General features: G+C 40.5%; 1 protein-coding gene across 2 annotated transcripts in view; it reads left to right on the top strand.

The window, feature by feature from the left end:
• The window catches only part of hcn2b (hyperpolarization activated cyclic nucleotide-gated potassium channel 2b), a 43,456-nt gene that overhangs the window by 4,221 nt on the left and 21,466 nt on the right, over window positions 1–17,769 (top strand). For both annotated transcript variants that reach the window (XR_006825110.1, XM_046049463.1), the window contains exons 3-4: window positions 2,081–2,242; window positions 12,927–13,145. Coding sequence is in view for 1 of the 2 variants with exons in the window: in XM_046049463.1 (XP_045905419.1) it covers window positions 2,081–2,242; window positions 12,927–13,145 (381 nt within the window). In the remaining variant the exon portion in view is untranslated. The remainder of the gene's footprint in view (window positions 1–2,080; window positions 2,243–12,926; window positions 13,146–17,769) is intronic.

The following is a 17,769-nucleotide window of genomic DNA, read 5'->3' as shown; positions in this document are numbered from 1 at the left end:
CAAAGCATTTGTGAAGCCACAACACGCACAACCTTGAGGCGGATGGGCTACAACAGCAGAAGACCCCACCGGGTACCACTCATCTCCACTACAAATAGGAAAAAGAGGCTACAATTTGCAAGAGCTCACCAAAATTGGACAGTTGAAGACTGGAAAAATGTTGCCTGGTCTGATGAGTCTCGATTTCTGTTGAGACATTCAGATGGTAGAGTCAGAATTTGGCGTAAACAGAATGAGAACATGGATCCATCATGCCTTGTTACCACTGTGCAGGCTGGTGGTGGTGGTGTAATGGTGTGGGGGATGTTTTCTTGGCACACTTTAGGCCCCTTAGTGCCATTGGGCATCGTTTAAATGCCACGGCCTACCTGAGCATTGTTTTTGACCATGTCCATCCCTTTATGGCCACCATGTACCCATCCTCTGATGGCTACTTCCAGCAGGAAAATGCACCATGTCACAAAGCTCGAATCATTTCAAATTGGTTTCTTGAACATGACAATGAGTTCACTGTACTAAAATGGCCCCCACAGTCACCAGATCTCAACCCAATAGAGCATCTTTGGGATGTGGTGGAACGGGAGCTTCGTGCCCTGGATGTGCATCCCACAAATCTCCATCAACTGCAAGATGCTATCCTATCAATATGGGCCAACATTTCTAAAGAATGCTTTCAGCACCTTGTTGAATCAATGCCACGTAGAATTAAGGCAGTTCTGAAGGCGAAAGGGGGTCAAACACAGTATTAGTATGGTGTTCCTAATAATCCTTTAGGTGAGTGTATATATACATATATACAAACAGCATATTGCTCACTTCCTTGTAGGGGTAGATGGTTGCGTCCAGTTTGCCAAGCTAAACAAGGATTACACAGTAGTGCACACACTTGCATGTAAATCCACATTCATACAGAGACACACATTTGTAACAAGGCCTGCAGTGAGTGGCGTTCACATAGCTGTGACCACAACAACAGCTCCACACAAGTGATCCTTCTTACCTGAGGCGAGTAAATCTAAGAAAATAGCAGAGAGAGGCCAGCCTAGGCTGCTGATGAAAGCCTGATCAGCGTCTGATGAAGTTTTTTTTAATTATCATTAATGTGGGTAGAGACCACAGTGCAGTTCATTTTCCCCACCTGGTTATAATGTCAAACCTCAGCCTGACACATTATTCTACTAAGGAATGACATACAGCAGCACCACTTGCAAGAAACCTCCCATTACCAGTTTTGCTACTGATTAGTGATGTCATCATACCATGTTGTACCTCCTGTTATAGCCACTGTTTGAAGTACATACACATCAATGAGAAACCCTGAAACTACTGAAAAACGGGCTTTCATATGTCCCTGCAGCTTTTCCTCCCAGGCTGTTGTTTTGCTTAAAGCTGCACCAATACACTAACAAAAGGTCAAATGACTGCCTGTAATATGAAAGGGGTCACTTATGTTGTCAACCTCACAACACATTAACAAAGTTGGCAGCTAGCTAGCAACAAAAACAGAGCTGAAACAAAGAGAGTGAATATTGGACTTAGCCTGATGGCCAGAAACACAACTCCAAATGAATGACTATGTTTCTCCGTAACTGCTGGATGAATAAATAGGCAATTGTATGTTAACTTCATAAAACAAAAACAAATCAATCAATACTGCTTTAAGAGTAGGATGTTAGCTAAACTATCTCCCAAAAGTAACAGTGATAGCCATACATATCCAATATATATGAGGTTCTTCACTGTTAGCTAGTAGTTCCTACTTTGATTTATTTGATGTTCTTCATAATTACTTCATCTTGCAAATACAATATTTACTACATGTTTTCTGGTTATTAATTAAAATCCAAGCGACAGTAGCAGTAGCTTATTTTATATTATTAAAAATATGCACAAGTTACTGCTACATATGTTAAAAATATCCTTCATGTAGGTTAAGTAGCGAAATTCTTTTTAGATTTCACCTCGATCTGTATAAACACAAAACAGATTTTTCATTCCCCTCACACATCCATCTCTGTCTTCTCCTCCTCCTCTCCACTTTAATAACCCTCTCTCTGCCCGTCTCTTCTCCTCCTGACAGATCTTCCACATGACCTATGACCTGGCCAGTGCTGTGATGCGAATATTCAACCTGATTGGTATGATGCTGCTGCTGTGTCACTGGGATGGCTGTCTCCAGTTCCTGGTTCCCATGCTGCAGGATTTCCCGTCTGACTGCTGGGTCTCCCTCAACAAGATGGTGGTAAGCAAAATTCTGTGTGTGTGTGTGTGTGTGTCGGCAGGGGTTAAAGGTTTTCGTAAGTCACACAATCACATGAACAGCAGTGTGAAAAAAACAGAGCATAAAACATATCCCCCATGGAGCACAAACGTGTAGGATTTATTTAAGGTTGAATCTGCACATACGCACACACACAGAGGACCGGCCTCGATTAAACCCTCTCTAGTTAAACACAGGAGACATGTCAGTGTACAGAAAGCAGGAGTGAGGAATGAAAAAAGAGCCTGTTTTTCATTCAGTTCATGCAGCACATCATGTGCTTTGTTCTTTAGCCATTCTCTTCTTTATCGCTCTCTTATATTTATCTCCTCTCAAATGTCCTTCTTTCCTTCCTTCAAGCTGGCAGGTAGCTTCTGGCCATCTGCTGATAGACAGACCATTAGGAGAGGTTTTCTCCAAAATGATTGCTGGCATGAACCAAAAGCTCTCTGGAGAGCAAGTGGTGCAACACTCAAGCTGCATGAAAAGCAATTATCTAACCAGATAATTTATGAATAATCAGTATTAAAAGCGCGTTCATTTCTTACATTAAGTCTTTATTAACCCACAAGGATTTTGCTACACAGAAGCATAACTAACTCACTAACGCAACAAAACCTCAAACTACATGACAATATCACATTCAACTGCATATTCTGTATCTGCTTGTTACAACACTATTGAAGGAAATATTCAAACCTAATGTGTTTTTATGGCTGCACCATTACACAGCTCTAAATCATTTGCAGCCTTTCAGACAAATTTCTCTGTAGACCTGTTTGGTATCATTAGAAACTTGAGTAGAATATACAAATCAAGTTTGGTGGGTTTGAACCCCCCGAAGGGGTTAACAGTGGGTTGTGTTATCTACACTGAACAAAATTATAAATGCAACACTTTTGTTTTTGCCCCCATTCATCATGAGCTGAACTCAAAGATCTAAGACTTTCTCTATGTACACAAAAGGCCTATTTCTCTCAAATATTGTTCTCAAATCTGCCAAAATCTGTGTTAGTGAGCACTTCTCCTTTGCCGAGATAATCCATCCACCTCACAGGTGTGGCATATCAAGATGATGATCAGACAGCATGGGTATAGCACAGGTGTGCTTTAGGCTGGCCTCAATGAAAGGCCACTCGAAAATGTGCAGTTCCATCACACAGCACAATGCCACAGATGTCGCAAGTTTTGAGGGAGCGTGCAATTGGCATGCTGACTGCAGGAATGTCAACCAGAGCTGTTGTCCGTGAATTGAATGTTCATTTCTCTACCATAAGCCGTCTCCAAAGGCGTTTCAGTGTATATATATCTGTTGCTGCATTCCACGAGGGAAAACACTTTCCTTTCTTTCAAGCTACCAGGTCAAATCACAAATTAGGAACACTTAATACGAAGGAAAAACACTAAAAACAAGGAACTTAAACCCTTCCATCCTGTCTGACTCTTTATTCTATATTGAAGATAACTGACAGGGCCAGGGGCCCAGAGTTGCCAGCGGATATGAGTAGTGGAACACATATGCCTGCTTGCCCTGTTGCTTAATGCTTGCCTTTTTTTTCCTTCTTACATGCTGTAAGCACACATACCATTCACACATACAGGCAATATGTATTACCTGTGGCAGGACTATTAGTTGTGCAACAAGAAGAGACCAACTACTCTACAAACTATACTGATCATACAGTATATAGGGTGTACACTAGTATATACTGTGTATTTGACACAGAGGTTACAATTGGTTTGGGAACAACTATAAAGAAAAAGAGAATTGCACTATTAGGATAAATGAGTTGGGGGTTAGAGAGGAGACATGTGCATTGATTGGAGAGGTAATGGCCGCATGAAGAAAGCAGAGTAAAGTGATTGGTTAAGGCTAAGCAGAAATAGTTGGCATTAACTTGCCCACCTCTGTGACAGAGCCAAAAAGATCTTATGGGTTGACTGGTACTGATTGCTGCAGCATAAGAAGCTGCAAATGATTTCAACTGGCTTGCGAGATAGCTCCTTGGAGGGAACATCACGTAATTGTTGTGTCTAAGGAAGTTCAGCAGCCTGTGTAATTCCTTCCTCATGCTTTTGTCAGGCTGTTTCCTGGGCCGTCTGACGCCGCTGTCATAAATAAATGTTTCATATGCTTAGGATGAACCTTCTAATTTTAGCACACAGATTTGTGACATTCGGGCCTCGAAAATACTCCTTTGAAAAACTCTGTGTGCTACGACACACTGGTGTGCGTACGTGTGTGTGTGTGTGTGTGTCTGTGTGTGAGATCTTCAGGAACAGATGGATCCCACACCCATTGACCCTAGGGGACATGACTGTTGCTTGTCTTTCGTTCCATCTCTCGTTTCTCATTTCATCTATGGCCATCTTTCTCTCCACCCCCATCTCCTACACACACACAAACATACAAACACACACATCTCTTCCATGTCTGTAGAGGCCAACAAGAAGCCCACTGCTGTGCGACAACTCAGTAAGTCACTTCTGACTCAAATACAGTACACATTAGCTATATTGTCGACTAAAGTGAGAACAGTTTGGATATTACTACTTGTCGTATCCTGCCTATAGTGCTCAAACATGCCTACTCCCTCGACATCTGGAGTTGTTTTCTCATTTCACAGTTGCAAATATGAATGTTGTGGCTCTTATTAGTATTCAACTCCAATTCAGAGCTACATTTTATGTTGATGTTTTCCAATCTCAGAGGACAGACAGTTTCTGTATTGCACACATTACATTATTTTTGTGTACAGAGTTAATTATCACCGAAGGATATAAATGCAGAGAAAATATATTGCTCTCTACACTGTCATCCGTGAATCCCCCCCCTCTTTTCCTAACTTGCGTCACTCCTTTCCTCCCTCCCTTCCACCTCACTGTGTTTACATTCGCTTTCCTCTTTGATGCCACAGACTGATGCGTGTTGTTTACGCCTTTGTACCATTTTCTGAGCCACATGCCACAATGCCAGTGAGCACCGATGTGGGCGTGGCCGCCCGGTGTGCTGTGATGTACTGCTTTCCATCAAGGTCAGAGATCCTCTTCAGAGTGGCTTTGAATGAGAGACGCAGCCGCAGCGTTAAATGATCCTCATCCTATGCTTCACTTCAGACTGACTGGCTGTCTGCCTGCGCGGGACATTTACTGGACTCCACCCTGCTTTCCCTTTTGCGTCATCCTTGCGTTTAGATAGATTTAGAAACAGCACATGATTCATTCACTCGCTCGGAAGGCACACTCATATGCTCTTTTATACCTGCTTTTATGCGTCTGTCTTTGGGTGTACGACTATGTGACATTCAAGTAAGTGATAATCAATATAGCCTCTATCCAACTCTTCTCCCTCCTGTAATGTATTAAGCCCTTCTTCAAAACACTCAAAAACAATATCTGTGACTTGTAAAAGATATGCACGCAGCCGACAGTGGTGTTTATTGTAAACCCGATCATCAGGCTCCCACAGCATAATGATCACAAGAGACCAGATCATAAAGGCCTTGATGACAGGCAGTTTTGTCCCATATACCTCACCCTGGTTGGCTGTTGGATCAATGGCATTAAAATAAAACCTCTCTCCTCCTCTCAACGTCTCTCTGCTTCAGTCTGTGCTCTGTTTCTGTATTTAATATTCAAGCTGCTGAGAGACATTTTGCTGTAGAAGAAAAGTTGCTGTAATTGCAATATTACACTATTTGTGTGGCTCTATTATCGGTGCATGGGCAGTGTAGGCACGCGCGCACACACACACACACACAAAAAGATGTACTTAAAAAAACCTGCTTTAAAAGTTAATAATGACATCCTCCCTTCATTCAGTTACTGAAGTGATCTAACTGACAGGCATGCCTGTCAGCGCACTTAAGAATAATGGACAGTAACATCTGTGTGTGGAGGTGTTGGTGTGTGTGTGATCCAACAGCCTCTTTCAGTACTAATTTGATACATGCACTAAAGTGTAACAGATCTCAGTAACACAACATCCATTTCTTAAACATACTTGTCTAGAGAAGAAAATTTAAGTGGACGGAAGTGGCATGTGGAAATTGATTGAATCCTTAATTTATAGGTACTCTCAGGATATTTTTGTGTCTCTTTATTAGGAGAGTACACATGTACATGTTCCTGCCCCACATGGGTAATTTATTGCAGACATGAAACCTTAAGGTAAAGTCATTTTATGTTTCTCATAAGTTATAATGCATTTAAACTAAAAATTATTAAAAAGCAAAAACTATGTTTGGAGAATGTTACTATTTTATTTGATCATTTTTGAACAGGGTTATTTGAAGAGCTTATTTGTACTTTGCTAGGTCAAGCCATGTGTTAGCAAAAAAAAACATGCTGCTCAGCCTGATTAGAGCTGCATTCTTTATGGGGCAAGTTGCCCCTGTGAAACCAACCCCATTCTAAAAAGACAAGTTGGCTTGTCATGGGTTTTTATTCAATAACACGATAGAAATGTAGTTTTTTGCAAACAAGGTTTTTCTAAATAGAAATAGTAGAAAGTTAACTTAAACTCTGGAAATGGGCAAATAATACTCTTTCCACACATAGACACACTCAGAGACAGAGGCTGTTTATACATTTCTTTAGGGTGGGAAAATGCATGGATCATTATGGTTCACCTTGTAAAAATAAAGAGTCTACAGTATAGGTGGCCGAAATGACAGCTCTCCAAAAGCCAAAATATCTGTATCGCTGACCTTATGTTGCAGTCAACTGGTGCAGATACAGATACAATGGGCTCTTTTTATACATTTTGTTCGGTAAGTTTGTCATCTAACTAATGCTAGCTAATAGTTAAGTTTAAAAGTAAAAAGTTGATCGGATAGCTGAAGCTGATTCAGGACGCCTCTGTTAGAGTCCTCACTAAGACCAGGAGAGTGAATCACTCCAGTTTTCAGATCTTTGCATTGGCCTCCTGTGTGTAAAATAATTTATTTTAAAATACTACTGTTTAAAGCAGTGGATGCTATAGGGCCAAAATACATTTCTGATCTGCTGCTCCGTTATGAATCCTTCAGACCTCTCAGGTTGTCTCAAACAGGTCTGCTGGCTGTCCCCAGAGTCAAAAATAAACAAGGAAAAGCAGCATTCAACAAATTTGGCAACCAGTCCAATAGAATAGATAGCCTATTTCAGTCTGGACGTCTGACAGGACAGACCAACATTGCCATCCATAGAGCAACACTGCTAACATGGCTTAAAAAGCGACTGGCTCTTCCCACTGTTAAGTTTAAAAGCAGTACAGATTTTTCTTTCTTTTTTTTTTCTTAATATTACCACAACAACGGACTATCTCATACTTGTCATTTCATTTTTAATTTGTCAGTTCAGAGGCTGGATCCTCCGAAGAACCCACTACTCCCCCTATGCAAACGAGTCTCTCCTCATAAACCTATAGTAGAATAGTTACAGTAGTGCACTTGTAATTTTTATTCCTTTGCACACCTTATCTGCGAAAATTCCCCGCATGGATGAATTTTTCGATTTACTGAAAGCAAAAGGATGACAGCTATGGTGTTCTCCAACGCAGTTCTGCCCATGTTGAATACCTCAGGGAAGGAGATGAAAAAAATTACCATGTCTTAAAAAACTACATATTTCAAGCTGGCAAAATGTGGCCAGTTTTCAGTTTTTATATATAGTAAGGCCTAATATAGCAGAGTGAATGCAAGGGTGTGATGTTGATTTACAAAGCAACATTTCTCACTGAATCTTTGTATTTTGTGTCAGCAGGAGTTAATAATATGTAAAGAATACAATAAGTGGCTGAAAATCTGGGGAGAGAAAAATAGCCCCTCTCCTGTTCTCCCAAATAATTCAGACTACTATTAACTGCTCTTATGTAAGTCTAATGATGATGATACTTTAACCAACAAATAAACAACTACTTTTATCTAATCTAATGCATTATGTGTGTTCTTTGAGCACATGATGTATTCTTTCTCTTGATATCTGTCAAAGGAGAAATACCAATTTAAAGTTAATGAACTCAGACTATGTTAATGGTTGTTCAGATTAGCTTTATGCAAGCAGCAACCTCCAGAGCTAGATAGTATGAATGATAGATGAAGTGCCCAAATCTGCAGTTCATCGAATAGCCACGTGAAGCTGGCTCCAAAAGTGTTCAGTCTGGTACAAATAAACGGTTGTGGTCTAATTTCCCCTTCATAACAACTGTGCAGGGGGTAAATTCTCATACAAGTTACCTGTTTAAATTGTATTAAGGTTTAAAGTTATGACGAATTAAGCACATGGCCGCTTTGAGTGACAGATGGGTGCCCTTGCAGATGGCTAGCCGCTATGTGGTGTAGCAGCCAGGCTTCGTTCAGCCCACGTCAGCTCCATCTCTTCGCCAATTTTTGCAAAAGCCAGAGTCAGGCACTGCCAAGATGGCAACGTCCAGAGCATTGAGCTTCACAACGGCTTTTCAGAAACCTATCGGTGACATCACAGACACTATGTCCATGTTTTATACAGTCTATGTTTAATGCTGCATTCATGCGCTCCTCGGATGGTCCCAGTTCCCGAGTTGGGAAGTCGTTCTTCTGACTTTGGTGTGTTCATGTGCTTTAAGTCGGAATGTGGAAATAACATGGATGCTACTATAAGTATGTGTTGGATTAGCATTATCATTGTCATCCAACTATGATAAAACAGTTTGGAGCTTTCTATTACAAAGTTGTTTTGTTTGTTTTTTTGTCCCAGAGTTGCTACTGCAGCAGTACATTACCTGAAACCACTAAAATACTGCTTGTAGCCTACTGCAAATACTGCTAATAAATAACTTTCCTTATTAATCTTCTTCACACTACATGGACAGCAAACTAACCTTTATAACGTAATACCATATTGCTAATGACACCATAGCAATTATGCAATAAATGATTTTGCACCATCATTTAAACATTTCTAACCATCAACCATTTTTTCCGCCATGTTTCTACGTCAACAACGCGGCAACTTGTAGCAAAATTTTCTCCGTCTTTCCGAGTTGTTGTTCCGACTTCAATGGGCATTCATGTAAATTTTCCCAGTCGGAAATGAATTTTTCCGATTATTCCGACACCACATGAATGCATCATAAACCCCAGGAGCCTATAGGGGCCTTATTGTTCTACACTCTACACACTAAACTAAGATGATGAACATGGTAAATATTAAACTAGCTAAACATCGGCATGCTTTGTCATTATGAGAATGTTAGCGTGCTAACGTTAGCATTTGGCTTAGCCTCACAAAGGCACTAGCATCAATATAGGCTACTTGTTAGTTACTACATTTTACACATTCATGTGATCACTTTAAAACATTTCTTGTTTTTGTCACATTACCTCAGTTTGTAGAAAAATTATTACAATAAAATAAATAGAAAAATGCTGCATTTGGTCCACCAGTACCTTTGAAATGGCTGCTGATTATATTCAGAGAAATCAGTAAAAAAAACCCGCCTGAATTGGTATCTCACCTGGATTTGAGTAAGAGGAGGGTATGATGTTCCAGTTTAGGTTATGAATTTAAACTTGTGATGTAGTTACCTTAGCAAACACAGCCACCATGATATTCTGAAATTTTGGTTATTAGTCCATTATTTTACTTAAACACACACTCCAATTTAAGTGTACAAATGAGTACTCATACAATCAAGAGAAATATGTTTAATTTTTATTAATTTATGTTTGTTTTTTTTATAGAACAGCTGAAGAGAGATACAGGGATGACATGTCACACATGCTCTACTGTGTGAGCTAACTAGCCCCCAAAATACATTTGCTTTTAATTTCTTTATTAATGTTGTCAACTACTTTTACCAGACAGCAAACCATCTTGCAACTTTCCGTACTCATTTGGTTTTAAATAATGAATACAAACAGGAACCCACTGGTTCTAAATAATGAATCTTAACATTCCTAACATGGTCTTTTATGTCAGTTTACATATTAAAATTGTAAATGTCAGTCCTTAAAGCAAAGCCCCATGTCAGTTTTAGACTGTCAAAGAGTGACTGCACCCTGTCAAAGACATGCGCAGCAGCATGACTGGCACAAGTCTAACACAAACACACACACACTTAAATACTAGCTGATTGTCAAACATCATGTAAAGCCAGATAAACGTGCCAGCATGCACGTACACTCACTATTCTATACTTACGCCATCATGCATCATAGATGTCCCATAATCCCTTTGGTTTCCTCCCTAAATGTATTATGTACAATTAGCTATCATCCACGCTACTCAGTCAAGACAGAAAGCAAATAAAATGAACATAAGAGCTAATTTACTTTGCTTCCTCTCCCCCCGCACACACAGGGTGTTGTCTCTGTACAATTGGTTTATTGTGTTACTATAAAGGCTGTAATTTTCAATAGTAAGAGACAGTGGTACACAGTGTCAGTTTTAATCAGCTATTATCTCAAACTTAAACACAATCTGTCCAGTTACAGCTGATGTGTTGCCTCTGCATCAACCACAACTTGTATTTTTGCACTTACTTAAACAAAAAAAGATAAAACGCAAGTTAGCTTTAGAAGTGCTGGTAAGTGGATTTTGTTATCTTTGGCTAGCTGTTTACCCTTTTCCAGTCTGTATGCTCCATATTTACTGCACAGATATGAGAGTTGTATCGATCTTCTCATCTAACTGTCGGCATGATGGGAATAAGCATATTACGGAAAAGGTCAAACAAGCTTACATGCAGCTAGATGTGCTACATCCACTTTACTTTCACTAGAGGTTATCATTAATATTGTATGACTGCATCCATTTGTTTAAATACTTAAACTTGGATCATCAAGTCTGTCTAATCCAGGTATATGGTTGCATTTTTGTATGGAAATCTGAGCAGAAACTGGAGACTCTCCTGTAGGCCTTAACAACAAAACTAACAAAAACAACAAAATTTCTAGGAACACAGGACAGATGAACTGACTCATACCTGTGGGCTTTCACTTATCTTACACAGCCACACAGACAGACTGAGAGTAATGCATCTTTGACCCATAGATAAAACATTCAATATCTGTACCAAGATGATTAAAAATCCACAGGCAGGACACAAGTGGATTTACAGTAATGTTAGCGTGTTAGTTGAAAATCTGTTTTATTATCAGGAGTTGTTACTCCTGAAATCCATAAATTACAGACAGACAAGCTAAGGGCTGTTTCTTGGTTTTATGTACTACTAAGCATTTTTAAATGTATGTTTAGCATTTCTGTGCTACTATCTAGTTGTATTTGTTGAGTGTATGCATGTTTAAAATTGAATACATTATTCTCTGGTGCTCTGTCTACTGAAATACTGTGTGGTTTGTGTGTCTGTCTGTGAGAGTGTGAAACAGACAGATGCAGACGGTGTGTAAAAAGGTGCTTATTTCTGTGCCTGGGCTCTGGGTTAGGGCCTCCTCCAGCAATGTGGCCAGAATGCTCATGGCTGACTGGAGGGATTCAGCCCTGGGTGGCTGTTCACCACCTGGGGCAGCAGGGATGAGGCTTAGACTGAGGCAGCAGTGTTGAAATGTTCTCAGGGTTCGTGTGATATTTTGCTTATTATAATGTGCTTAAGGGCTATGGATGACAGAGAGAAAAGGACTGTGCTGTGCAAGGCTACATCATATCAAAGTAACAACAAAGCTGAAGCGACGATGATGGTGCTTATAATCTTAAACACTTCAAACTGTTGTCGTAGGTTTCTGTGTCTTTTAATCTAAGCTCAGAATGCCCAGTTTATCTCCTAAAAGAAATCCAAACAACTGACCCAGCTGACAGCTCCAAAAAGATATGAAACTTCGCTCGGAGCTGGAGCTCAGCTCACAGTCTGACACCGGGGCCGAGTTTCTGGTTATCCTGCTGCTGGAGGCTAAGTGCATCGTCTGTCTCTGCTATTCCTTAAATCACATTTTTAAACACAAATTTTAAAACATTTGACGGCAGCCTCTTGCCACTGTGCCTGCTTTCACCTTCTCTAGAACCAACCAAATTTGAATCTCAAATGAAATGCAAATGTCCCTGCAAAAATACAAATCAGATAAGAACCCAACAACAGTCAATCAGTGACTGAAGACACCACTTGTCTCAGAGAGACAGAAGGAGTTTGAGGGAAAAATACACGTTTGAGGGGAGGATGTGAGGTTCAGCAGTGCCTTTGGAGGGCTTTCTAGTGAATCTAACATGGGAGTACTAGGGTTGGCTGAGTGTGTGATAACCAATCAAAGGCAGACTGGAGCAGGCAGATGCACAGGCTCCTCATTAACATTTTGTTCCTCTTCTCCTTCTGTTTGGCCAAGGCTACTCAGCGTTGATGATGATAAGGCTCTCCACCAAACCTGAAACATTCACCAGACACAGAGCCATATACTTAACCAGGGATGTCTTACTCATTAGCTTTCTTTTTCTTTAACTCCCCCTTGCCAACACCACTTCTGTCCCACTCTTAGCTTGTCGAAATATTCACTGCAACGTGCCTTAACAGTCTACCTTTGGCAGCGACGACAGGCCTTTGGGTCATCAGGTCAAAACCATTGTAGCATGAAAGTAAAAATATAAAAGTAGGGTGCTATTTTGACAGAATTAGCCTGATTTTTCTCCTTTCTCTTCCACCTTCTTATATTTTGTATTCACAATTTATTTCTTCTCTGTCTCTTTGCTCTCCCTCCAGAATGACTCATGGAGCGAGCTCTACTCCTTCGCCCTGTTTAAGGCCATGAGCCACATGCTGTGCATTGGATATGGAAGACAAGCCCCAGAGAGCATGTCGGACATCTGGCTAACCATGCTCAGTATGATCGTTGGCGCCACCTGCTATGCCATGTTCATCGGTCACGCAACCGCCCTCATCCAGTCTCTAGACTCATCCAGACGGCAGTACCAAGAAAAGGTAAGGATCTGGCTAGTTTTTGGAGTTATTTCACTGGCTGTTTAATGGAGTAGTTCAACAATTTTTGGGAAATAGGCTTATTTGCTTTCTTGCTGAAAGTTTGATGAGAAGATCGAGAACACGTATTTGCGTTAAGTATGAAGCCAGAGCCAGGGCGCCAATTGCTTAGTTTAGCATAAAGACTGGAAGCAGGGGGAAACAGCTAGCCTGGCTCTGTTCAAAGTTTAAAGAAATATGCCTAGTAGCACCTTAAAGCTCACTAATTAACATGTTATATCTAACAAAAATCTAACAATGACAAGTTGTGTTTATTATGGGGAGTTATGTGCTGTAAAAAGTTTCTCCTGTTTCTGGTCTTTATGCAAAGGTAAAATAATCTGCTCCTGGTCCTAAATTTGTACTTAATGGGCAGGCTAAGCTTAATTCCAAAAATCATGTAACTATTCTTTGTAGTTTATGCAACATCTCTTTTCAGAAATAATGTCCTAGTTACACTGAGTAATCCATAGACCATGCTGTTAACAGGTGTTATTGGAACTGTCTTCTACCGAACAAATAATCCCTATGGATGGTGTGTTCTGTGGATTATCCAGAGTTACTGGGGCACTTTTTCTGGAAACATAGTTTTTAATTTTCTTTGTCAGTGGTGTGAGCATGGCTAAATCACTGTAGTATTTTGTTACACCAACACTTTTAAACTAAAACTAGCTTTTGTGGAGAAAAAAATGAAGAAAAAGGAGGGAAGGTTTTACTACAGTCTATCTTTAGATCACTGGTGAAATAAATTAATGGGATTCAGGATTACCTTACCCTTAACCAGGTGGCAAGACCCCGTAAGAAGACTCCATAAGGAGATGCAATCCACAGTTCTTGTCCTCTACAACAATGTGTATATGGTTATCACATTTGATAGGAACAGAGGGGGTTTGCTCACTTGAAACACACTTGGATAGGAAAAGCATCTGTTCCGTTAGTTGGCTACAGCTTGCCGGGGCTCGGCCTGTCTGTCGTCTCCGTACAACGGCAGATCAAAGCTTTCGGTGTCTGCAAGCCAGGGAGGGCTTTATAAGGCCATGGTGTCAGCGGTGCTCTGTGTCTCGTTAGCGTCCTTAGATCCTAGGTGATGTGGAGATGTCTTATGCCATCTATCCCTCATACAGACACGCACATACACATCAGGGTGATTGGTCCAGCTTTGTTGTTTAGTTGAAGCCTCTGGGCAATGTTTAGAACAAAGGATGATCGGGTTTACGTCTCTCTCTCTGAATCATATGTTGTTGGGGCCTCAACATGTATCTTTATTCTGTTTATTTTCTTGCTCTTGTGGCTTGGCTGTCTATCATGGCAGAGAGATAATCATCTTGCCTTATTTTCTAGGTCACGATATCAGTAAGCATCCATGATCATGTTGAGTTCATAGCAGACCAGCTCTGCTGTGGGAGGGCTGTGGTGGTCTTCAAAAAGTAATGAGGCTACCGTATTTATGTGTCAGATTCATGAGCATGGTAAATGCAGCAGGGAAAGAAGTACACCATCCATAATCACTGAGCACACTGAGCTACATTTATAACGGTGGATGCACACAAACACACAACAGGTCGATGTTGTGTGACCCCAGTGATGTTGGTCAAAGCCAACAATTTGAAGGGTCATTTTACTCAAAATACATAAGAATGCAGCCGCCATAACAAGACAGAGGAGGTGAACAGAAGTTTGTATGTGGTGCTTACAGCATCAATAAACAAAGTAACTGTCTGGACAGTGTTTTCTGTGGATTATCTGGAGTTAATGGGACATATTGATTAACTTGTTGTTGTTTAATGCTTTTGCATGTTATATGGGATTTCAACTTGAGAACCTCAGACAGGACCTGAGCCTAACAGTGATCATGCTTCTTCAGTCAGCGGCCTCAGATCTGTAGACTGCCCTGCCCTAAGAACTCAGACTCATTAAATCCACTTCTCAAAATACACTCTCATAGACTTTCTTTTATGTAACTGCCTTTTTAGCTTGCTGATGTTTAGCCTTGTGTTGTTTCCCCATGCATTTTTAAAATCTAATTTCATTTTCTAGTTATTTTTTCTTTTCATCATGTTTTCTAATTTTACAGCTTAATTGTCTTCTATTCTTTATTTTTGCATATTTTATTATTTCATTCCTGCCTTTATGCTTTCATATAATTGAAATGTTTAGTTAATTGTTATTTTTAAAGTTTCTCATTTTTGTCTAGCTTTGCAAAGAATGTTATCTTATTTGTTCCGCCTGTGTTTGTCTGTTAGTTAGCCGGCACATGTCAAAAAGTTATTAGCAGATTTTTGTGGAATTTGCTGGAAAGTTAAATCAAGGTCCAAGGAAGATAAGATTAGTGTTTGGCAAGGATATTGATCCAATAGCACTACCAGGTGGCCATTTGTAAAATGCTCAGTGTGACCAGTAAGTCATAGAAGAATGCTTCCTGGGGTTGGGCCACACCCATGTCTGCCTAAACCTGTTGTTCTACCATTTGTCTTTTGTTTTTAACCATCCCTACAAACTTCACCCAGTCCTCACCAAATTTGGCCCGTAACTTAGTTGGATAACCTGAAAAAGGTTGTTATACACTTATACTGTGATTGGTTTCCAGATGGCCTGTTTGACATTAATGTCATAAGTTAAAAGGACGCCCTCCTGCAGCGAGCACAAAGACTAACAGAGAAATTGAGAGAAAGGGCAAATGAGTGGCTGAGTCTATCCTGAGCCTCTGTTTTGTGTAAATTACATGTAGCTGTACTCTGTCAGCGATGTGACGTCTGCAGCAATCACTTCCTGCTATAACTCTCATTCTTCCCTTTTTTCCACGATGTACAACAGTGAAATAATGAACAGAGTAACAAGACAACTTATCAAACATGCCGTCTCTCTCCAGACCCACATGACTGTTTGTTCATCGTTATCCAATGAAATGAACCATGCTGCACTGCAGTCTGCAATAAGTCCCACCATCAGATAACAGAGTGGAGATGGAGCTATGGGGTTGAGCTCGCCTCTCTGACAAAACAGATTCTTTGTCTAAGACAGTGTAAATGCTAACGACAGCATGTACTTGTATTGACACAACACAGAGTAAACAGTTAGCATCACGCTCAGCGTTGAGACAGAAATGTCATAATAGCTGCAGCACTAAGCCTCTTCTCCTGTCTGCATGCAGATATCCCACTGACCAAAGAGAGATGTGGATTCTAACTGTTTACTGTAGGTCCAAGAGTTAGACAAAGCGTGCTGGTATTTTTTCTGCTTTATCAGAATGGACACATGGTGTTTTGTTTAGCACGGACAGGAATAGAAATAGAGACACACACACAGTAAGTGTGAGATAAGAGAGGGTCATGTTGAATAAGAAACACTGTAGAGCAGGGGTTCCCAACTGTCAACATTTGTTTCATACAATTGGATTGTCCGTGTGTAGGTCAGTTTGGTTTGCATTTGCACTACTAGGCTACCACTTGGAGTGGTAGAAGCTGGATTTTTTCTAACCTGTTTATCCATTAATTTTTGGTGATATTTCACCTGTTTATCCATTACCTTTAGCTAACTATTCCAACCATTTATCCACTACTGTTAGATATCTCACCTGTTTATCCATTACATTTGGCTCAATGTTCCCTCAGCTAACAATTTATAGCATTTATCTCTACTTTTAGCTAACTATGCTAGCTTGCCAACTAGCTTTCATGCACTCTATAGCCTCATTTCCACTGCATGGTATGGCTTCCTGGTTACTGTGAAAAATCTACAAAACATCAGCATCACACCAGTCTGTAATCCAGTCTGGATGGTTATTTTACTCTTAAACACAAATGTGGAATTGTGAATTGTGAATTGTGAATAGTGAAATTGTGGAAATACAAATTTTTAAAAAAATCCAATCCCAACTAACATTTTTTTCCTAATTACTTGAGCCACTCCACAGTTTTTAGCAACTGCAGAAGGACGCCTTGTTGGGAATCACTGAGCATCTCCATTCTTGAGAAACATAAGATGATGTTATTTGGCTTCTTGTATGTGTGTCTGTTGGTGTTCACACAATCTCCTCAAACAGTACTACAGTAAAAATTAGGCAGTGGCTGCAACTTAGCGCTCCTTAGTTGTCATCCCTTCCTTCACATTGAGGTGACCCTCGTCCCCTGCTTCATCTGTCCATTCGCCCTTGACTGTTGAGCAATACACCATCTGCCAGCGGACACTGCACATGGACAGAGGGCATTAGCCATTATGTAACTGTACTCCAGCTTCTCTTCCCCAATCACTTCTTCCCCCTCAGGAGCAATAGAGCAGCATGTGTGAATAGTAGAGAGAGGAGTGAGATGTGACCCCTGGAGCCACTGGTGATGAGCACTGATCCACTGGGCCATGACACATAAAACAGTGGCTTGAGGAACTGCTCACTTCATAACCTGGACCATCACTGAGGCCTGTCCTGGACAACCTGGGCCTCTGACCCTTCGAGTTGAATTAAATTGGTCCTTCAGCCACACCTTGTAGTTGAAAGAGAATCAAATATGGCGAAAGCTCCAGAAGAACAACACTAGTAGAAACAGTAAGTGGACCTTGAGCTGAGGATTTTTTTGTCAGCTGCTATTTATAA

The sequence above is a fragment of the Micropterus dolomieu genome, linkage group LG05 (genome assembly GCF_021292245.1).
Source record: "Micropterus dolomieu isolate WLL.071019.BEF.003 ecotype Adirondacks linkage group LG05, ASM2129224v1, whole genome shotgun sequence".
Classification (NCBI taxonomy): Eukaryota; Metazoa; Chordata; class Actinopteri; order Centrarchiformes; family Centrarchidae; genus Micropterus; species Micropterus dolomieu.
Note: the sequence above shows the minus strand (reverse complement) of the source record. Positions and strands in the feature narration are given on the sequence as shown.